Source organism: Ophidiomyces ophidiicola (genome assembly GCF_022830035.1).
Source record: "Ophidiomyces ophidiicola strain CBS 122913 chromosome Unknown scaffold_37, whole genome shotgun sequence".
Lineage (NCBI taxonomy): Eukaryota > Fungi > Ascomycota > Eurotiomycetes > Onygenales > Onygenaceae > Ophidiomyces > Ophidiomyces ophidiicola.
This window is the reverse complement of record NW_026054677.1, coordinates 138,713-160,481: the sequence shown is the minus strand read 5'-3', so window position 1 is coordinate 160,481 and position 21,769 is coordinate 138,713. Positions and strand designations below refer to the sequence as shown.

The 21,769-nt window shown below is 55.9% G+C and overlaps 8 protein-coding genes across 8 annotated transcripts; 3 read left to right on the top strand and 5 right to left on the bottom strand.

Moving 5' to 3' along the window:
• Window positions 1-436: 436 nt before the first annotated feature.
• Window positions 437-847, bottom strand: LOZ57_006212 (uncharacterized protein; the record flags this gene model as incomplete). The annotated part of the gene is made up of 1 exon (XM_049255232.1): window positions 437-847. The coding sequence occupies one exon, from the start codon at window positions 845-847 to the stop codon at window positions 437-439; it is 411 nt and encodes a 136-aa protein (XP_049105835.1).
• Window positions 848-1,197: 350 nt separating this feature from the next.
• On the top strand, window positions 1,198-2,757 carry LOZ57_006211 (uncharacterized protein; the record flags this gene model as incomplete). The annotated part of the gene is made up of 4 exons (XM_049255231.1): window positions 1,198-1,498; window positions 1,567-1,913; window positions 1,970-2,422; window positions 2,485-2,757. The coding sequence occupies 4 exons, from the start codon at window positions 1,198-1,200 to the stop codon at window positions 2,755-2,757; spliced, it is 1,374 nt and encodes a 457-aa protein (XP_049105834.1).
• Window positions 2,758-2,949: 192 nt separating this feature from the next.
• LOZ57_006210 (uncharacterized protein) lies at window positions 2,950-4,873 on the bottom strand (the record flags this gene model as incomplete). The annotated part of the gene is made up of 6 exons (XM_049255230.1): window positions 2,950-3,105; window positions 3,165-3,301; window positions 3,360-3,551; window positions 3,834-4,222; window positions 4,283-4,785; window positions 4,847-4,873. The coding sequence occupies 6 exons, from the start codon at window positions 4,871-4,873 to the stop codon at window positions 2,950-2,952; spliced, it is 1,404 nt and encodes a 467-aa protein (XP_049105833.1).
• Window positions 4,874-5,482: 609 nt separating this feature from the next.
• YSH1 (endoribonuclease ysh1) lies at window positions 5,483-8,512 on the bottom strand (the record flags this gene model as incomplete). The annotated part of the gene is made up of 5 exons (XM_049255229.1): window positions 5,483-5,937; window positions 5,991-6,642; window positions 6,698-7,844; window positions 8,192-8,289; window positions 8,360-8,512. 5 exons carry the CDS (start codon window positions 8,510-8,512, stop codon window positions 5,483-5,485), a joined length of 2,505 nt encoding a protein of 834 aa, XP_049105832.1.
• A 540-nt stretch (window positions 8,513-9,052) lies between these two features.
• Window positions 9,053-10,876, top strand: LOZ57_006208 (uncharacterized protein; the record flags this gene model as incomplete). The annotated part of the gene is made up of 2 exons (XM_049255228.1): window positions 9,053-10,124; window positions 10,185-10,876. The coding sequence occupies 2 exons, from the start codon at window positions 9,053-9,055 to the stop codon at window positions 10,874-10,876; spliced, it is 1,764 nt and encodes a 587-aa protein (XP_049105831.1).
• A 3,882-nt stretch (window positions 10,877-14,758) lies between these two features.
• On the bottom strand, window positions 14,759-17,041 carry LKH1 (serine threonine protein kinase CMGC group; the record flags this gene model as incomplete). The annotated part of the gene is made up of 6 exons (XM_049255227.1): window positions 14,759-14,959; window positions 15,023-15,110; window positions 15,167-15,623; window positions 15,688-16,035; window positions 16,151-16,232; window positions 16,295-17,041. The coding sequence occupies 6 exons, from the start codon at window positions 17,039-17,041 to the stop codon at window positions 14,759-14,761; spliced, it is 1,923 nt and encodes a 640-aa protein (XP_049105830.1).
• A 655-nt stretch (window positions 17,042-17,696) lies between these two features.
• On the bottom strand, window positions 17,697-18,937 carry fsf1 (Sideroflexin FSF1; the record flags this gene model as incomplete). Its single annotated transcript, XM_049255226.1, has 5 exons — window positions 17,697-17,845; window positions 17,936-18,428; window positions 18,489-18,583; window positions 18,648-18,784; window positions 18,843-18,937. 5 exons carry the CDS (start codon window positions 18,935-18,937, stop codon window positions 17,697-17,699), a joined length of 969 nt encoding a protein of 322 aa, XP_049105829.1.
• A 591-nt stretch (window positions 18,938-19,528) lies between these two features.
• Window positions 19,529-21,194, top strand: LOZ57_006205 (uncharacterized protein; the record flags this gene model as incomplete). The annotated part of the gene is made up of 2 exons (XM_049255225.1): window positions 19,529-19,545; window positions 19,610-21,194. The coding sequence occupies 2 exons, from the start codon at window positions 19,529-19,531 to the stop codon at window positions 21,192-21,194; spliced, it is 1,602 nt and encodes a 533-aa protein (XP_049105828.1).
• Between the last annotated feature and the right edge of the window lie 575 nt (window positions 21,195-21,769).

Sequence of the window (21,769 nt, the reverse complement as noted above, 5' to 3'; positions counted from 1 at the left end):
CTCTGGTATCAGAGCTGGTCATCCGGTCGCTGTGCCGCTGTTAATATTGGCTCTGGAGTGGGTGCAATGATGGCTAGGTGCTTGCGAACGGGGTATCGCAGAGCCGCTGGGCATGTTACACGAGGCGGAAGGTTATTTACGTACATAACTTGCTTGTTCATTTTCAGAGACATCGGCAAATAACTACCCCAACATGGTTGGGAATGGCAGTCGAGAGACGATCACGACGTTGGGCAGCGAGCCGCTGCGGTCTAGAACGCCGGGTCGCAAGGGTCGCGCCGTCGAACCTTGTTCGCTGGTACTTAACTAGTTAGTTAATGAACTAGGTTTGCTTTAGTCGCCGGGCCGCCAGCCACTAACAGCTCGCGGCTTAAATGTTGGCACAGACATACGGAGTAGTTATGTAGAAAACGAAAAGAAAGTGACCCGGAGTTGTTTACACTGCGGCGTCCAGCCACGACGGCATGTCCTCGACGCAGTCCTTCATGTCGGCCGGGGTGAGCCCGAAGAAGGCGAGGTCGCGGGCTGTGTAGGCGCGCATCATGTCGTGGCGCTCGTTGCGCTCAGGGCACTGCCAGAGGGGCAGCTCGAACTCGGCGGGAAAGAAGCCGGCGTACTCCCAGTCGATGATGGCAGTGATGGGGAAGCTGTCGTCGGTGGGATCAACCAGGATGTTGTGCGGGGAGAGGTCGTTGTGGCACATGACAAAGTCATCGTCGGCGGCGGTGATGCGATTCCAGGGGCGGCGATCGCGGCCGTACACGCGTGAGGGCGGGAAAACAGGCAGGTCGGCGACGCTGCCGATGTTGTTGCGGCGTAGGGCGCGCAGGGCCTCCAGGTGCAGCATTCGGTCGTGATAGTACTCCGTACAGGCGGACCTTGGGCACGGCTAGCTGGCTAAGCTACTGACGCAGAGGGGCATGCCGCGGTGCCGGGGGGCTAGGCCAGTCTCGGCGGTCGAGCCGGCGGGTCACGGGGCGACTAGCGCGCTGACTAAGCAGTCACTGGAGCTGATGCCAGTGCGCTGCCGTTCCGCCCTCGCGCCTCGGCACTCCGTACTCCGGACTTGCTACGGAGTGCCTAGTTGGGCATAGTTAAACTCCCTCCCTCCGCCGCTCTCTCTCTCTTCTCTCAACCTCACCTCACCTCACCTCCCCTCACACCTCCCTCCCAATGCCCGTCCCGCCCACCGCCGCAATGCCTCCCTCCGCCGTCATGCACCGCGACCTGCGCGCCGTTCCCCAGCGAGCCGTCGGCGGCCAGGGCTGCTACGTCCTGCTCCACGACGGCCAGCGCCTGCTCGACTCCACCGGCGGCGCCGCCGTCAGCTGTCTCGGCCACGGCAATTCCCAGGTCGTCGATGCCCTCAAGCGCCAGCTCGACGTCCTGCCCTACTGCCACACCCTCTTCTTCGGCACCGACGTCTTCGAGGAGCTCGCCGACCTGCTGCGTGACTCCACCGCCGGCGCCATGGCCCGCCTCTTTGTCGTCTCGTCGGGTACCAGACCATGCTGTTCGACCCTCACCACCACCAGTTAGCTAACAACTGCTCTCCCGGCACTGCAGGCTCCGAGGCCATGGAGGCCGCCATGAAGCTCGCTCGCCAGTACTTCCTCGAGCTGCCCACCCCCCAGCCCGCCCGCACTCGCTTCATCGCCCGCCGCCACTCCTACCACGGCGTCACCCTCGGCGCCCTCTCCATGGGCGGCCACGTCTTCCGCCGCGAGCTGTTCGAGCCCCTCCTGCTCGGCAACATCTCCCACGTCTCCCCCTGCAATGCTTATCGGGATAAGAACCCCGGCGAGTCGGATGCGGAATACGTCGCTCGCCTGGCCGCGGAGCTGGACGCCGAATTCCAGCGCGTCGGCCCCGACTCCGTCTGCGCCTTTGTCGCCGAGCCCGTCGTCGGCGCGGTACGTCCAGCTGCAGAACCCACCGAGACCGGACAACCCCCACTGACTGCCAGCAGGCCCTGGGCTGCGTCCCCGCCGTGCCCGGCTACTTCCCCGCCATGAAGGCCGTCTGCGACAAGTACGGCGCCCTCCTCATCCTCGACGAGATCATGTCCGGCATGGGCCGCTGCGGCACCCTCCACGCCTGGGAGCAGGAGGGCGTCGTGCCCGACCTGCAGACCGTCGGCAAGGGCTTGGGCGGCGGCTACGCCCCCGTCTCTGGCGTCCTTGTTGGCACCAAGGTCGCCACCGCCCTCGAGCGCGGCACCGGCGCTTTCCGTCACGGCCAGACCTACCAGGGCCACCCGCTCGCCTGCGCTGCCGCACTCGCCGTGCAGAAGGTCATCCGCGATGAGAAACTGCTCGAGAACGTGCGCGCCATGGGGGACTTGCTGGAGGCCAAGCTGCAAGAGTACGTGGGGGGGCACCCCAACGTCGGGAACATCCGGGGCAAGGGCCTTTTCTGGGGTGTACGTTGCTCAATCCTCCTCCATTTCTATTATTAGGGCCTCCTCATGCTGACCGGCACCAGATCGAATTCGTCCAGGACAAGGCCACCAAGGAACCCTTTGACCCCAAACTCGCCGTGGGCAATCGCGTGCAAAATACCGCCCTGACGCCCAAGTACAGCTTCTCCATCTACGCCGGCGGCGGCACGGCGGACGGGAAGCGCGGTGATCACGTCCTCCTCGCTCCGCCCTACAACATCACCCCGGACGAGGTGGAGCTGATTGCGCGCTTGACGGCGGCCGTCATTGAGGATGTATTTACAGAGGTCAATAGCTCTCTTGCCGCCAGTAAATAGAACCCCGCGTCTTGGAAACTTTGTCAAAATCCTCTTGCATGGGCCTTTGTAGTCTCAAGACAGTTGTTGTGAACCGCCGAGCTCGGCCTCGGCGACACTTACGCCGAGAAACGGCAATCATAGCATAGTCCCGCTCGGAGTTCAGAGTTCATCTACTCCGGACTCCGTCACTACTACATATCCATCCTGTGGTTATGGCTTGCTTCCAATAATGCTGCTCCTTCGCTCCTCCATCCCGTCGGTGATCGGCACCGACCGCAGCATCCTGCCGCTCACCGCTACCTCGCGGGGTTGGGTAGATGTTTGGACCGCGTGGGTCGAGTCAAAGATGAGATCGATCTCTTCCAGCTGTATGCAGTCAATACCGGCATCGTGGGATCACATGGCCAGTTTCCATGAATACTTACGGTACAATTCTTCGTCTCCGGAATGAACAGGTAGACGATCACCCCTTGTACACCGCACCATACACAGAAAATGATGTACGTCCGCCATCCGATCTTGTCGAGCGATACCGGCCAGGCAAATTGGTTCAGTAGCATTGCTTAGCGTGTCAGTGCTCATTGTTACTTCGGTAGGCGAGTTGGAACACCCATGCTTACCGGCATTGACAACTAGGCTTTGAAATGCCATTCCCTTCGCCCGCATCTCAAACGACAACATCTCCACCGGATATAATGCCTGCAGGGGTGTAAAGCCAATGGAAAATGCCGCTCCGAAAGCGAAGATGAATACCAGAGTTGCCGTCCCTGCAGCCGGTGAGGTGCCCGGCGAGTCTTTAGTTCCGCCGTTACCTGCAAATATGGAGCTGGTAATGCATATACACAGCCAGACAACGCAGCATCCTGCATTTGAAAAGAGAAGCAAAGGTCGTCGTCCAACCCGGTCCACAAGACACGCCCCGAGGAGTGCCCACACAAACTGCTGACAGGAATTGATGAGGATGATATTCAGATGAGGGATCGTGCCAGTGATGCCGGCGGCGTCGAGGACGGCTGACATAAAATACGAAAGGACCGCTTTAAACCACTACTTGTGAGTCTCGGCGAGTGTGTGACAAAATGATGGGGGCCTACCATTTCCCGCCCACTGCCCAAAAACAGCAACGCAGCAACAGCAAAATGTCCGATATCTTGCTACACGGTTTCGAAACAAGACCCGGTAATCCCACCAGCGCTTGTCCGCGCCGTTCTTGTCAAGGTGTGCCTCGTATTCCATCAGCTGCAGCTTAACCCATTCGCTCTCCGGGTTCCCCTGCCCATGGTATTTCACAAGCATCTCCTGCGCCCGAATTCGTCTCTTGTGCACGTATAGCCACCGTGGAGATTCGGGAAGAAAGAACGCCAGTGCACAGATCGTGCCAGCAAAGAACAGCTGCATCCAAAGCGGAGCGCGCCAGCTGGCCGTTCCCCCCATGCGTACGCAGGCACGGGCGGTACCACTGGCGAGAATGGAACCTATGAACCTAAGGCACCTCCAGTGTCAGCTCCTTACAAATGTTATGTTGGGCAGTCGACGAACGTACCAAAATGTATTTAACAGTGCGGTGACAATTCCGCGATAAGCTGGATGCGATACCTCAACGGTGTACATTGGACCTGCCGATGACGAGATTGAAACGCCGAAGCCCAAGAGGAAACGGCCTCCTAGAAACTGCCTGACATTTCCAGCCGTTACTGTCGCTGACACAACTGTTCCGACAATGACGACTGCGGCTCCAGCGAACATGCCCGCGCGGCGGCCCAAACTATCGTTGACGGGTCCCACAAACGGCAAGGCCGCGATGCCTCCAATCTGGTACATGGACGACATGATGCCGGCCCAGATGCCAGTATTCGAGCCATCAAAATACCGTAGGAAGGCAGTGTTTGCCGCCATGGCGTTGTACAGCGAGCCATCGTAGCCATTCATTGCCGAGCACAGGAACCCCACCAACGACGCTGCAAAGAGAATCAGCGAGCTGCCCGACCCCGGGCGGGGGGGCTCCTTGACCAATGCAGCGCTGTAGACCGCCAGCGTGTCGATGCTCTGTTCCTCGTCAGTTCATCAATAGAGAAGTGCTCGTCAAGGTCGTGAGGTGCACACGTACCTTGCCATTGTGCGCTGCCATAGCCATAGCCACAGCCTAGAAGGCCCTCGCATGTGAAGGGCCATGGCGAGGGATTTATTAAATTGAAACCCGAAGATTTGTCGCCTTCTGTGGCGAACAGTGCGTCGTAAGTTCGGACGAAGCTCGCATCATGGCCTTGATCGGTCGTAGCATGCCGCTGAGTCAGCTGGCCCACTGAGCTGGAACCGGCCTAGCGAGAGAAGGTTCCGGCCGGAAAATCATGCCTCGGGAAAATTACGGTCCGACCACGGCTAGTACCCTTGGCGCGCCGTTGAAGCGGGGCCCCGCGCTAACAGTTCGAGCCTCACCTCTGAGCTGGCCAATGGCCGGCTAGCGCTGGCACCTTAACCTAAACTTAAAAAAGCCTCTTGAAACATACCGCACTTATGAGCACCCATCAGGGAGACACCTTGTGCCAGGCAACAACCGCGGCAAAATTCTACGTACTACTAATTAGCTCACTAGTGATGCGCCTAGAGGTTACAATGCTCTAATGACCAAGCAGCGGAGATTGACTTTCGGAGAATATTTAATTCACTGGCTAACTAGGCAGTGATATTACCTATTCTATCCAATCCTATATCATACATAATGTAAAGGCTAACCGGATAACAACTACACATGCTGCGCCTTCGCTGAGCCCTTCTTGAGCGACGCCGCCTTTGAACTCCACATATCGGCCACCGTTTCTGCTGCCCGCTCTACAACAACCCGTACCCTGTCACGCAGCACAGGATACGAGCACTCCACTTCCAGGGTCTCTAGCCAGACACGGGCGACATGCTTATCCACAGTAATTTCAATGCCAGGAACCGGTATCCCCAGGGTTTGAAGGCGAAGCAATTCTGCCTCCTCGATATCTTCAATATCATCATCCTGCGCGTCCTGGGTGTTTGGAGAACCCTGGTCCTTGTTTGCCCTTGGGTGCTCTATTGGGGCGATGTTGGGGCCAAACTGGGCTTCAAGGAGTATTAGCAGCCGCGCCAGTCGTTCTTCTGGTGTGAGATAGGAATGGGGGTTAGGTAGGTCTGCCACATGGTGAGAGTGGCAATGCTTGTTTTCGCTCGAGCCTATTCCAGAGTTAGCTGCTCTATATTAGAAACCAGGAGGAACTGAGACCTACGCTTAACGGCTGCGGGGCTACTTTCAACTGTTAGCAGAACCGCCATCACAGCATCGGCGACACCATCATTCATTAGATTGCCTTCCCATTCCAATTCCACGACCTTAGTGCGTCGACTGTATCTGAAGATAATGCAGCCCATAATAAGGTATGATGTCGTTGTGTCGAACGGAATCTCTTCGTCGGCTTCTTCTTTCTTGCCCACCTCAGAATCCTGGGCTGTATCGTTGCTGGGATCAAAGGCGGAATGGTGTGCACCTATTTCCTCTATCGACCCAAACGTTCCCTCCAAAGCCCATCGAATTAACTCAATGCTAGCGGTACTTAGAGTAATATGCTGTTTACACGTGATCGTTGTCGTAGTCAGCCCCGCATACTCCTTCAGGTCTTCTGGCGCCATCATTGACAGCTGAAACCCGTTTTGTACAAGAACACCATTCATGAGTCGGGAATCTTCCTCCAGAGTGGTTGGTGGCAGAGTTTCAGCAAGACGGCCGACAACTTTGGCAACTTTGTCTACCGTAAAAGGAATTCGAACTTCTTCGCAATTCATAGGGGTGTATATCTTGGTTTTCACTGTCTTCTCTGCGTTTAAACTCAGAAGTTTGGACTTTAGTCTCATCATCTGATGTTTTTCGCCGTGCACAAGTACCTTCGTCCAGTATGTCAGTCTCACAAACCTGTCAAAAACGAATAGGCGTACTCACCACAACTGGAGCCGCGATGGCCTCGATAAATTCCCGATTCTCGACGCCATCAACATGAGCGGCGAAGCTAATTTCTTCCACGGTGCAACGACGCGGGACCATGACCTTCTTCTCCTCGTCTCCATCTGCCATCCTGCCACGGCCCGCACCAATGGCGGCTCTTGCACTCATCACAGCCGGAATTTGTTCGGGTTCATTGAGAATCTGCTTGCCCATCGTACCCTCAACACTGTATCCGGTCATTATGACGCCATTTCGTTCACTGGGAGCCCATCGTTCAAGTAATTCCCGGCTAGTTCCGGTTTGTAGCATACCGGGGGATGCAAGCATAACGCATCCACCCATGTCGTCAAATCGCTCCAGATTTCTGACACTTCTCACAAACCTGAAATCCCACGGGCCAGCGCTTGTACTTTTATCTCCTTTGGCCTCTGCCTCCGCCATTCGTTGTCGGAACAGCCTCTTGATATTCTCGTTCATGGCCCCTATGTAAGTCTGATAAACGACCATACACCTGCGGGCCATGTTTCCGATATAGTAGATTGGGATTTTCTGTAGTTCCGGATGTCGGCTCCAATAATCGTCCAATATTAGCAGCAGCTCCTGAGCGCGACCCAACGCGAACACTGGCATCAATACCCGCCCGCCTCTATTTAGAATATTCGTGACTGATTTCATTAGAGCTGTCTCTCGTTCTAATCGAGGGGGGTTGGACGAGATGCCAAAAGTTGATTCCGTAATCAATACATCTATCTTAACCCCTTTGGGAACTTCTGCCGAAATTAGGTGGCGGTCTTCTTCACGCGAGTAATCTCCTGTAAAGAGAATATTCAACCCAGCGATGGAGATAAGAAACATGGCGGCACCCAGAACATGGCCGGCAGGAAACGGCGTGATGCGAATACTGTTGATCGTATGAGTGGTGTTAAAATCGATGGCCTCAATGAGAGGTAGCGTAGATAGATGATCCTGCTCTGTGTAGAGTGTTGTCCTTTGATCGGACGAAGACGATGTATTGCTCACTCGGACGTTATCCTGAATTAGCCACTTGTAGATGGCCTTTGTGGCGTGAGTCATGAATACCCTGCCTTTGAAGTTCGTCTTGCTAAGCACATATGGAAGGGCGGCCGAGTGGTCCAAGTGAAAACTACCAAAATATACGTATTAGCCGACGAAAATATGCGATGCTGCGGCTGTATTCCGGGCATGAAGGGGGAAAGCGAGAGCACATTGGGCGGCGAATCGATCGAGTATACAATACAAAAAGCAAATTTAACAAATAATGATTGATTTATTGCTCTTATGATATACATGCTTAAAAGACATCGAGAAGATTGAGGGGAATGTCTCGTAGCTTAAGCATAGCATAGGGTCAGAAGAATACCAGAGGCATCCAACCGGTTGAAGAACATGATAGGATATCAAATCTGCCCGACACACAGCATCCAATTCTACCGATATGGCACGGGGGCAGGGGAGTAGCTTGGGACGTACTGGCTGACGAGAAGTATGTCTACCGTACTGAGATCGAAGTCATCAAAGAAGGGAAGTGCTGCGAAGCCCTCTTTAGCAGGGTGCATTCCAGCATCGAGCTATAGACCCAATCAACGGTAAGCGAGTGCTCCCCAATCTTCAAAGAAGGAGTATCAGAGGAAACCATACCATGACCGTTTTCCCTTTGTACTGGATGATATGGCATGATCTTCCAACCTCGTTTCCGCCACCAAGGCAATAGAAGAGGACTTCATCAGTAGGATCTACAGGCTCCTGGTCAGGGCCTGCAGATAGGGCCGAAGCCTTGCGCTTTGCGGCCATGATGGGACAGCTGAAGGCAGAGCGACAATGGCCTAGAAGCAGGGAACAGGGTCGGCGCAGCCAGGACCAACAACTGGCGAGGGCAGGAGGGACAGCATAGAAGGTTCGGGGAGCTCAGATATCTGCCTGGCACGTCTGGTGCTCCCGTCGATGGCTCTGTAAGGTATAGCAGCTGGCGTGTGCTTCGCCTGCTCGCCGCTCAGCGTTCTGCCGTCAAACTCGCGCGCCTGACTCAGCACTCACGTGCCTCTCCTCATATCCCAAAATCTGCCGTCGACCCGTTGCCAACAACATGAAGCCATGCTCTACACGCCGTTCTGCGCTCCAGAATCCCTGCTCGACGCTCTTTCTTCTCGCCTGCCGCTGCTTCTTCATGTGTGGCTCCCTACCCTAGCATGACTGCCGCCGCGAGGCAGCCTGACCCAGAGCAGCGTGCTCTCTTCACCTTGGCCGCAGCTCCCTCCCTTTCGCCATAAGCAGTCCATCACCAGGAGATCTATCCCTGCTATCAACCCGACAGTTTCTACAGCTCTACTTGCCATGGCGCAAACACAGCCCCAGCAGTTTCCTGCCCAACCCTTCTCGCCGCCTGCCTCCAGCCCCTCTCCCTCCTCTGCAGCACCGCCCTCCAATACCACCGCCAATCTCGGCCCTCCCCCCAAACGCCAACGCCTCTCTCCCCTTCCGCAGCCGCAACCGCCGTTTGCTGCAGCGGGCTTCGGCACCCTACAACTGTCGCAAAATGGTAGCCCTGTGAACGGAGTGTCCGCTAACGGAATGGCCGCCTCCGCCACTCTTAACACCCCCGCGCCTCCAGGCTCCATGGGTCCTCCTTCGCGACCCGTCGATACGAAGCCAACCGATGCTGCTGAGTTGACAGACGTTCTAGCGTCATCTGGAATCGACGTGCGAGAAGAAGAGGCGTTTCTCACCAGTGGATATGCCGCTGCCGCCATTACCACCTCCCAGCCGGCGCGTCTTTTAATCAATCCCTCTACCTCTTTCACGTCTATCCAGTCTGCTGGTTCAACAGTATCACCTGGCAATAGTTTTAGTGACCCTGCTGTTAAGCCTTCTCCTTATCCAACATCAACCATCCCAGCCACATTGCAGCCCACATTACAGAAATCTCCAGAGGAACTAGACGCGGACACAAAACTGCGGGAAGACACGATCGCTAGTCGCCGTGATCAATACCATCTTCAAGCCTCTTTTCTTCAAACAGCGCCGCTTGGGGAAAAACTACAAAAACGAGGTGCAGAGCTTGGTGTTCGCATGCCTTCCGCTGGCTTTTTCCGGCCATTCCCGAATCGCCCTGTAGCCCCGATCGAGATTGTAGGCCCTGATGGCCACTCCGTCGTTCGAACCGGCAAACCTGTTTTGACAACTGATGCGCCTTTAGGGGATATAATTGCCCTAGTTTCTTTAGCTTGTGAAGAGCGCGTGAGGTCGGTTGTTGAACACTCCGCTGTTCTAGCTAAAAATCGAAAAGCTTATTCGCATGGCAATGTTCCGCCTGAATGGAATGATTTGGCTGAAAGTAATAATCGAAAATCGATGGAAAATCTAAATGGATTTCCTAACCCATCCCCCCAGAGTTCACCTCAGAAGCGTGAGTATAGTAATAATCTACATTACCTCTGACTTTCTAATACGGGCATCATTTCTATAGGACCAACATCAACGACTGATGGCCGATCAAACGATACGCGGAAAGTCACCTTTCCCAATACACTCGCAATGAAAAGTCGCAAATTGATTGAGAAAGACGGGTTGTACGAAGAGGGACGTGCGACCAAACGAGTAAAACGCAATTCCGACGCAATTTTGGGTGTTGAAAACGGTAGAACAGGGCCCGTTGGAGGCTTACTTTCCACCGCAGCTACCCCCACGGACCAGGCTGACGACAGGGTTCCGGATAGCGAAAAGAAGACGAAGAAGGAGTCGAAAAAATCAGTATCCAAGGCGAATGAGCCGATACAGCACCGTGACGTGGTCCAAACTGCCCGCATGGCTACTGGCGGCCTGACTACGTCGCGATTTGGTGGCAAAAAAACATACTCATGGCTGACCAATTCAGACGCAACCTCTGCCTCACGAACTAGTTTTTCCAATTCTTCCCGAACAAAAGGTGGCGCTGGGTCGACTCTGCCGGGTGCTGGTCCGCCCGGTACCTTGAGCAATGGCGTTCGAGCGCCCTTCGGACGAAGGCTAGGCGAATGGCGCGAAGATAAGGAGCGTGGTTCCGGCGTGCAGATCAGGGATATTCTCTTCATGCTCGAAGTGGATGGAAAGGCTGCCAAACACCTACAAAAGGCCTACTCTAAAGAGTCGAAAGAAGATGTCGATAGACCCGGCAAATAGCAGCATGGGGCTGAGCGAGGTCTTAGCACCCCAACCTTACAGCCCCTGGCCCAACATCAAGGAACTAGCAAGCCGGGGCCGGTTCGCACGTCCTGCACCAACCAGTCCGCGAAGAGTTCCAGTGCACCATAGATGCATCGCTCCTTTTTTTTTCTGTTCCTCTTGAAGACTCGGCTTGGCGCGTTCATGTTGTCGTGTACTTTACCTGTCACTGTGCGCTTGTCTGGATGGCTTGGCTGGCAAGGAGTTCATACAGGGTCGGGATAGGCGCTTCTTGTTTACTACTGACTTTTAATCTGCGAATTCTCTTCTAAAACGGCCTGCCTCCCTGCTGCTCGTTAATATTACTAGTTGGCCCTTCCCTCTCCCTTGCCAGCGCGGCACCGCCCCTGGAGATCGCAGTTCGTCGTGTATGAGGGCACATTCAAACACGTAATATTTGAACAATACGGAGTACATAGACAGGGAGAAGGCAGTCCGTGCCCGCTTTTGCACTACGTTCCCCGGGTGTCGCCATTGATCTCTAACAATTCACTTTCACTGGCCTGTATAGCCAAATTTCCCCCGTCAGCCACATTCTCATCAAGCTGTCAGGGTGCATAGCAAGCTGGAAAAACCATCGTGCCGTCCTTTCTATCGCCTTCGGTTTAACGACGGGAGTCTTCCTTTGGGGCCCGAAAGTATCAAATACTCGTTGGAATTGAAATACTGCATCTCATGGAGAGTACACGGCGATCAGCGCGAGTGCATGGTCAGCTCACCGACCCGTCACCCATTTATTCTGGCCGATAAAGACTCCCGTCGGCATACTGCCCTGCCCTTTCTTTTGGTTAAGGCAAGTATGCACATCCATACGCCCGAACCGTACAGGCTAGGTCAGGCGTATAGAGCATACCCTAGGCTGGGCTATAACAACAGGGTTTCCAGACTTCTCTTATTCTCTGTTTGACAAAGAGTGGCTCCTCTTCGGACTCTGTCTGTACCACGTCGACTCAGCAGGGACCTCCGCCCCGTTGGATAATTTCTTTTCGGATGTGGCGTCTTTACGACCCCCTGCGCGCGTCGTTACATCCAGCAAAAATTTGGGTCGCGATGTAGGCAGTGCATGCATTCCCTTTTGGCCTGGCGTTACCGCACGCCATTTGTTTTTCAGGATCTAAGAGGGCGACAGGAGAAACCAGACTCTTGCGTAGTTACGCCTAGTCTGGGCAGTAAAGCCTCGGCCAGCGTAACGTGCGAGCCCCTGGAGCTTCAGAGAAAGCAGTTGGTTTGTTGGATCTATGTTACTGTCCTATGCCCGCCCGACAGCCTTTCAACCCCCAACTGTGAGCCGTGGCTTCATGACCCGAAGGACAAAGTGCAAGCTGCCTCATGCACAGTACATGTTCCTATGCACAACTAATACTTACCGTAATATGTGTGTGTACGTACAGGTACATGCATTCCATTATACACCGCCTGAACGAACCCGTCACTCAAGCCCATTCATCGATCAGACCGAATTTTCCAGTCTCCCAGCTCCCTTTTTACAAACGATGATACAGACATGTCACAAGTATGTTAGTTTAGGACGTTTGTCCCGACTGAGCTTAATGCTGTGAACACCAGGGCGTTCGTGACACCCTCATAGTTATTGCAACCGATGAAGTGAATGAACTGCGCTTCGGCTGTTGATTGGAAATGGATTTAAGCCGAATTACCTCAAGCCCATTGAGTGGTTTGCTGTGAGCCCTGCCAGAATATACAGACCTCGCAGTATCCTGTCTTCCGAGTCGCGACTCCTCCTAGCCTAATAGCGACTACAGGGTTTTCTTGAACACCCTCGGCATCAATCTAGACAGTTTTCAACGGCGCATTGGGCTCCTGCTAACATTTACATGCAATTTCTGCGCCGGATGCCCGTTAGAAACCCCCGTCTCACATCTGAAAGGGCATCCTCTTCGACAATTGGGGGAATGCAACGACGACCCTGCTCATCTTACTTCACTCTCCAAATATCTCTGACTGGTAAAGGCTATAAATTCTCCCTGGAGTCCGCCCGAGATGGAGTTTGAAATCATCAAGCATCGAACTGTTATTCGAATCAATCACCGCCTCTCTACTTCTTCACAGATATTTACAGTACTACGTCAGTACCATCAATCAATATGCTCTTCGTGCAGGCTTACCTCTTCTTCTTTCTTTGTGCCATCTCTGGCATGGCAGTGGCAGCCCCAGCTCCCCTCCCCGAGCCGGAGGTCCAATTGGTAGCCCGTGAAATGTGATATGACACCCCTATGTCCCTCCTAATGTAAGGATACTGATACCCCAGCTTAGGCGCGGTCGTGGAACTGTTTATCAGCAACTTGGAGCTTTTGGCTCCTGCGGCAAGAAGCACAACGACGGTGATATCATTGTTGCCCTCAGCAACACCTTCATGCAAAACAGGCACAACTCGCCACACTGCGGTAGACGTATCCGGGCCACAAACACTTCCAACGGCAAGACCATCTACGCAACTGTGGCCGATACTTGCGGAGGATGTGGAGCCCACGATGTTGATTTCTCCGTCGGAGCTTGGAATCAGCTTACGAACAATGCTGCTTGGGGTGTCTTCCCTCTTGCCTGGTTAGTTAGCTTGCCTGCCTGCATGTTTCGCCTTACTATGCACATTACTAAATGCTCCTTGGCAGGGACTTTGCTTAAATGGATGAGGCATGTGTCAAAGAGTGCAGTACTCCATACCTTCACTCAAACATGGGCAATCAATGAAAAGAATGCACATTACCTGTTGATAGCCTTATACCGTGCATGAATGTCCCCTTTTTTCTTCTTTTTTGCTATCTTTTTCTTCCTCCACTTTCATGTGACCAGCACCATTCACTCGTTTCATGAATTGATCTTGACGGTTGCTTGTTTATTCCCTTGCATGGCTGGATTCGGGAAGACTGACACGACAAAATGCGGCTGAGAATGTGAAACACAACCTATGCAGGCCTGAGACTTGAAACTGCGTTGGTGATCGGCTGTGCTTCGGATGTTTTCTTGTTTCATTCTCACTTCAGTGCTCAAATAAGGGGGTCTGCGGCAGACCATTGTCCTGTGCTGTTAGAGATATCTAGATATGCGTCTAATTTAGGCTAGCTATGCAACACCATTTTTGGATCCCACGGTGCGCTTGGTGGGTATGAGAATAGAGGCTGATTCCAAAAGTCTAGAAGTGTGCATTTCTAACTAAAGTCACGTCAAGCACTTGACGGACCAAACAAACAGAGGCCCTCCCCAAAAGAGTCAACAGCCGTAGGGCGGTGTAAACTATGAACTATTTTCTGTTCGGGTAAGAAAGAACATCAGACTCATAAGATATTCCTGATCCTAGCCGAGCGGGACAAAATCCAGACCTTACAAGACAATGCATCAAAGAAAAGCGACATGAGACAAAGTGAAAAAAAAAAAAAAGCACACCTGTTGTACTCCATGCGCGCGCAGGTGTGGAGACGGGAGATAACTAATAGAGCATAAAGAAATACTAATAAATAGACTAACAGTCCTCATCCTTTCCACATCTCTATTTCATTCCTGGATTCAGCCCTATCGCTGGCTGGAAACGCAATATAATCCGAAGCGAGATAAAAGCACAAAACTCAAAAGAGCAGAAGAAAGGAATCTGTGGGGCAGAACGACAGTTGGTATGTCCCGGGTATTGCGTGAAATAAGGAATGCGAGAAGAGACTAAAAAAAAGACAAAAAATTTCAGAGCGGCCGACATTTGACTCACTCGATAATATATCACATTGTAAAATGTTCAGTCGAATATAGAATAGAGGTCTCGCCTATTAGCAGGAGTGGGACACAAGTCTAAGAGGTAAACAAATGAAAAAAAAGGAGGAAGGAAAAGAGCGGTCATGCTCGGGCTGCTCGATCTTTCTGCATCTGTTGGCCAATACGAACGGCCTCAGTGCCATCGTCAAGTGTCGATTCTTTGAACCAGGGGTGTTTGAGTGCATCCAAAGCAGTGATTCGAGAGTGTGGGTCATATACGAATATTCGGCGGAGTAGATCTAAGAAGTGCTTGTTGAAGGGGGTGTTTGAAGGGATGAAATCCTACACAATTGGTTAACGCCACGATCATTCTCAGACAAAGCGACAACGAATAGATAGGCTAACCTGCAATTGCTTCATGGCTTTTACGTATTTTCGCGACGCTCGACTTGTTTCTTGGTTAGGATAATCTAACCTTGTGCGGTTAAAATATCTAGGTCAAGGTCAGTATCACTTCTCGCTTCTCCCCGAAAGACAATGGCAGCTTACTTAGCAGAGGGATTAGCTCCACCACGTCCTTGCATGACCTGTCTCACCAATCTCGTGTCTATGCGGGTTCCACAGACGCTTTCCATCATTGCGAGATGCTCGAGGTTGTCATGGGTCTGAAAAAGGGCATCGCCCGTAAAGAATTCTACCAGGATGCATCCGATGCTCCAAATATCACAGGCAAAACTCCATCCCAGATTGAGAATGATCTCTGGGGCGCGGTAGTGGCGAGTTGACACAACGGAAGAGTGGTATTCGTCTTGGAAAGTGGCAGAACCAAAATCTATCAAGCGAATATCGCTGTCTAATAGCACGCGCCTTTGTCGAGAAGTTCTATTGACGGTGTACGAAGATGACGGGATTGTGCGGTTGTATGTAAAGGTCTGGTAAGCGCCATTGACCAGGAGAATGTTCTCGGGTTTGAGATCAGTGTGGATGAGGTTGACATCGTGAAGAACTAAGGTGGAATTCACGGGTTAGTATTGTGCCAGGGTTGAAAAATTCCCTCTGCAAAGACTTACAGGCAACACTGGTGAATAACTGGCGGGCAAAATTCTGAATCTGGCTACTAGGGAATGGGACGAAGCCATTGGATTTTAAAAAGTCGAAGACGCTCTGGCCCAGGAGATCGGTGACGATGCAGATATGATTGCGAAAGTCAAAACAATCGCGAAGGTGAATGCACTTGTTACGGTTGGTCTGGTCGTTTGACGCTAGTGTTGACAAGACGCGCAGTTCGATCCGAGAAGCATCCCGGTATTTTTGGACAGAGCGGATGATTTTGACGGCACAGCGGGTCTTTTTTTGGCGGTCGTAGGCCTCTACGACCTTGCCAAAGGTGCCTTGGCCAAGGAGCTTGATGATGGTGTCTGCCAGCGAATCGGATGAGTCATTAGGGTGTGGAGGCGAGAACAACAAACAGAAAACCAACGAAAAAAAAAGAAAAAAAAAAGGTGAAAATCTCGAGCAGTGGCAAAAACTTACAGCGATCAGTCAAATTAGTGTCTGGGTTAACAATGTAGTGGCCGTCGTCATCGTCGACTTTCGAATGCTTTGTGAAGGTGGGCTGGGGAAGGATTTGTCAGTATATCATCGGGAGGGAGGGATTTGAGGGGGAAAGAGACTCACATCACGAATGACAGGGACATATACGTCCTTGGCCTTAATAGGCGGGTTCGGCGGCGGGATGTAGTTATCAAAGGCATCGCCAGCAATCTCTAGCTCGCGGCGCTTCTGCTCGTCACGGGCGGCCTTGCGGGTGACGACGCGTTTTCGTTTTTGACCAATGGCGGCGGCGTCGTCGTAGTAGAGGCTGCTGGAGGGCACGCTGCCGTGGGAGCCGAGCGAGGTCGGGGCGGTGGTGTGCAGCGAGGCGGTGCGGTCGGTGGAGAGCGAGGTGGCAGACGAGGCGTCGGCGTAGGGGTGGACGGTGGGCGTGTAGGCCGCGGGCTCGTGGTAGGAGCGGTCGTAGGTATCGACGCCGGTGCGTCGCTTCTTGCTGGCGGGTTGTGCGGGCTGGGCGGCGAAGGCGGGCTTGAGGGCAGCAGCAGCGGCCGCAGCGGCAGCGACGGCCGCGGTGTACGCTGGGTTGCTGGTAGCGGGCTGAGGGGGCAGATGATCGTTGGTATTGGTATTGGTATTTTTTTTGTTGTTGGTGGTGGTGGTGGTGGTGGTGGTGGTGGTGTCATCGTCGTCGTCGTCAATGACGATGATCTCCTTTGGGATACCATTTTTATAGAACTCGCCCCAGTTGGGCTGTTTTTTCCGGCGGGCAGGCGGGTGCTGGGGCTGCATCGAGTGGACGGGAGGAGCGGCAGCGGCAGCGGCAGCGGCGGGCGCGGCGTAGGCGTAGGCAGGCGGGCGCGAGGCAGACATGGTGGAGGAGGAAGGCGAGTAGGCGGCGGCGGGATTGGGGTGGAAGGATGGGTGGTGAGCGTAACGGTAGGGCGGGTGGTTGGCGGGCAGGGTGGCGGTGGCCGTGGAGGGCGTCGACATGGTGGGAGTAGAGGAGAGAGAAAAGAGGAGGGAGGCGAGACGGGGAGGGCGACACTGGCTGGTAGACGGAAAACAGAAGACGAGAATAAAGAGACAGAGAGGGAGAGAGAAGAGAGGGAGAGAGAGAGAGAAAAGACCAGCCCAGGAGAACAGACGAGAGACGGGAGACAGGAGGTGGTCAGACGTGGGGAGGCTGTGAGGCGGCCATGGCGAGCGAGGCGAAGAGCGATGGAAGAGGAGAATGGAGGAGGAGGCAATGAAGGAGAGAGAAGAGAGAAGAATGAAGAAGAGCTGGCTGGGAGAGAGTGGAGGAGAGAAGCGAGGAAGAGGATGGAGATGGAGTGAGGTTGAGTTGAGGTTGCGAGAGAGTGAAGAAGCCGGGCGGGATTGAGTTGAGGCGAAACGAGCGCGCGGGCGGACGAGTTAGGCAATCCCCACGACCGCCCTCGGCCGTGCGCTCGCGACGCTATATCATATGCTCTATCTACACGGAGTAATTAATTGATTAACTAATTGATTCGCTACCTGGCTACGCTCAGATGCCCCGGTTGAACTCCACCCGCCCGTCACGCCCGCCGCGTCCCCAGAACTCGCGCTCCAGGCTGTCTGCGCGCACCGCCTGTCGCTGCGGGAACGCCCCCAGCGCCAGCGGCAGCGCCAGCACCGACGTCGCGAAGATGAGGCCTACAGAGGGTCATGGTTAGCCAGGAGACGAGAGTGGGAGAGGATGGAAAGACAGGAGTGCGGGCGAAGCGGCCCCGGATCAACACGCACCGAGATTGACGGGCAGCGTCAGGCCCGGCCGCGCGCGCAGCCAGGCGGTCCGCTGCAGACGCACCAGCAGCAGCGGCGGCAGCACCATGATGGGCGTGGCGTTGAGCACGCGGCTGACGGCCGTCTCGCCCACCGCCAGCCGCGCCGCGCGCCGGCTGCGGCCCAGGCACGCGCCCGTCTCCGGATGGAACACATCGATGCCACGCCGCATCTCCTCGCCGCGCATCAGGCACACGTTCAGCGCGCCTGCCGTCGCCACCGCGGCGAACGGCACCAGCCGCCCGAGCACCAGCCGCGTGCTGCCTGTCAGCCCACGCAGCCGCGGCACCACCGCCCGCAGCCCGACGGCCACCGAGCACGACGCCGTCACGGCCAGCAGGTACGACTGCACCAGCGTGCCGGTCCCCAGCGGCGCCGACTTGTTCGCGTTGGCGTGGTTGATGGCCACGTTCAGCGACTGGTTCGCGACCTGCCACAGCACCGTGCCGGCGGTCTATCCCACATAACTATATCAGCATCCACCGCCAGCGAGAGATATCAGCAGAAAACTCACCCCCAGCCCCGGCGTCAGCATGCCGGCTGTCACGACCAGGTTCGACAGTACGAAGCACGACATGCGGAAGGGCAGGAACACCGGCTCGCCCGTGTCTGTCTGGCAGTCAGCGCGGAGCCTCGCACGCAGCCGAGCAGGAGGAGAGGGAAAGGGTTGTACCCGGGTGCAGCGTGGCGTCCACGATCTTCTTCGCCTGCCACAGCTCGGGCGTCATGGCGCCGGCCAGCCGGCCGTCGCGGTACGCCGCCAGCATGGCCTGCGCATTCGCCAGCCGCGCGGACGACACGAACAGCGTGCTAAAACAAGAAGGGCAGTCAGCGAGAGCAGGAAGACAAGCCACCGCGAGAGACGCACCGCGGGTCGGAGATGTCGGCGGCCTGCTTCACGCGGCCCCAGTAGGTGTCCAGGTCATGCCGGGAGGCGGGCAGCTCACGGCCGGAGGCGGACATGCACAGAAGAGGCAGCGGAGTCGGGCAGGCTGAGAGAGAGAAAGAGAGGGAGAACGAAAGAAAGAAAGACAGACCGAAATCGCAGCAACCCCGTTAAACCCGTCAAAAACGCCCCGTTGAGTGAGTGAGTGAGTGAGTCAAGGCCGCGCGAGCGAGCGAAGCGACGGGCTGCGGCTCTGGCGACATCGGCGGGCGGCGGATCATCGTCGGCGCGGCGGCTGAGTCAGCGAGCCCGAGATAGCCCTGTATCATAGCTGGGGTGGCATGCCAGGCCCGCCCAAGCGAACAGCCAAACGACGCACGACAGACAACGACGACGACGACGACAACAACAACAACAACAGCAACACAGCTTCACACCACGCATCGCAATACACAGGCTCGCCACTCCTGCTCATCTGCTCGCTCATTGTCTGGCACTCGTTCGCTGATCGACGCGCGAAGGAGCGCCGGCGCGGGGCGGCGCTGCCTTGGCTGGCCTGGCCTGGCTGGCTGTTCTGCCTGCTCTGCTGCCTGGCCGATCGTTCGTCGTGTTCGTTTTCTTTCTTTCTTTCTTCTCTTCGCTTCGTCTTCCCGTCACCACCGCCGGCCATGGACTGGGACCTCAAGTGAGCTCCTCATCACCCTCCCTGCTCTCCAGCATCTCTCTAACTAACTACCTCGCTCCTCCAGTATCCTCGCCACGCCCGCCCGCCCATGGAAGCCCGCCGCCATGTGCACACCACCGCCCTCGCGCAGCCTTGCCGACGAGCTTCACAACCACCACCACAACCAGCAGCCCATCACACCACTACAACCCGCGCGCCCACCACCGCTCGAGACTCCCAGCCGCCTCGTTGGCTTCTCGCCCGGCCTGTTTGCGTCGCCCGACCTGTTCAGCCTAGCCGCTCCCGACCTGGGCCTGGCCTCCGTCTACGGTGACCCCTTCGCTGCGTCCGTCGCCGACGACAGCAGCTGCTTTGGCCCCGGCCCGTTACTGCAGCGCCCGCCCTCGCTCCCGCCGCAGCATGACCTGCCCGCCGCCTACAGCGCTATCGCCATCGCTACCTCGCCGCGTCCGCCCCCCCAGCCCGCACCCGACGACCCAGCGCTGTTCCTCAGCTCGCCCGCCCGCCGCTTCGGCCTGTCCGATGCCACCGCGCTCTCCTCCCCCCCTCCGCCGCCGCCGCCGCCGCCCACCCGCCCCGTTGAGACCCGTCAGCCCTACCACTATCAAACTGAGGCCTGCGAGCGCGAGAAACGAGACCGTCTGGCTGGCAAGCTATCGCTCGCCAAGAATGCCGCCCGCCGCCCACATACCACCCGCGTCGAGAGTGCTGCCTATCATCCGCCCGCACCCGCCCCAAAGCCGGGCAAGCGAAGTGTCACCCATTCCGGCACGCCCGTCCGCCATCAGCGCCAGTCCTCCCTCTCCCTCGCCGCCGCGGCGCCCGTGCTGGGCGGTGCTGGCGTGAAGAAGACGCCCTCCAAGGGCCGCTCCTCGCCCCTCAAGCCCACCGTCGTCTCCCGCGCTCCGCCTATGGAGTCGCTCGTGCTCAAGATCTCCAAGGATGGCCTGGCCACCACCGAGATGAAGCTTCTCGCCCGCGACTCCTCCACCGAGATCGACTCCGACTCGTCCGACGGCGAAGATGACGACGAGGACCGCTTCACCCACAGCCAGAACCCGTCCTTCGCCGTACCTGTCGCTACGCCGCGCCGCCCCGACTTCATCCGTGCCCAGTCCACCTCGCGCCCGCCCTCCCACGGCTCCGCCTACTCCTCCTCCACCCACTCGCCCTGGACCGCATCCTCACACTCACGCCGCGCCCGCACCTCCTTCCAGCGAGACCACACCACTCCGACCAAGTCCGCCCCACGACGCTCCCGCAGCCACTCCCTATCCGACTCCGACACGCCCCACCACGATTCCCGCCCCGGAGACGCCCAGCACGCCCTCATGGAGGTGCTCAAGTGCCGGAAACGCCAGTCCAGACCGCTCGCCCCCGGCTCCGCCCGCACCGTGTCCCACTACTCCCAGTCGTCCGCCCTGTCGGCATTGCCCTCGTCCCCGCCCTCATATCACTCCCGCTCCCGCGCCACCGGCAGTGCTTCGCCCACAACCCTGATAGATACCGAGCTCCCGACTCCAGTCGCCGATCGCCAGAACAACCCCAGCACCGGCACGCGCTGCGTTTGTCGATCCATGAACAACGGCGGCCATTTGATGATCCAGTGGTATAGTCTCCCTGTTGCACCCATCCAACCCTCCCTCTAACACTCAAATTTCTCAGTGACTCGTGTGCCCACTGGCTTCATACCAAATGTGTCGGCCTGGATCGCCAGCGACTGCCGCCTGTGTACATTTGCGTCTATTGCACCCAGACCCCTAACCGAAATGGCCGAGTACGCGAGCCCTTCCCCTTGTCCGGGAACTCGTCGCCCTTGGCCCGTAAATCCCACCGAGGGAGATAACACTCCCGGGGGCCTTTGGCCATCATAAAATAGATCTTTTCTACCATCCACTACCGTCTAATCCACTCTAGCCGTGCTGACCCAGTCAGTCCTTTTCCTTTTATGTTTTCCTTTTGTCAAACGCACCAGATATCCCAACAGTTCAGATTTTTTCGAGCAATCCCACTTTCCAGTTCGATATGGCCCCCGTCACTCTCATTGGCTGCTCCCGTTTCAATACCCTCCCCATTTTCGTATGTCTGCCTGTCTACTTTATATTCGAGCAAGCGATTTTAGACCAGTGACCCTGTTTGCCATTCCCCGTGATACCTAATTCCAGCCCTACTCCGTCCCTGTTCGGCTTCCATGTATATATTAGCTAGCCCTCTTCGCAACATC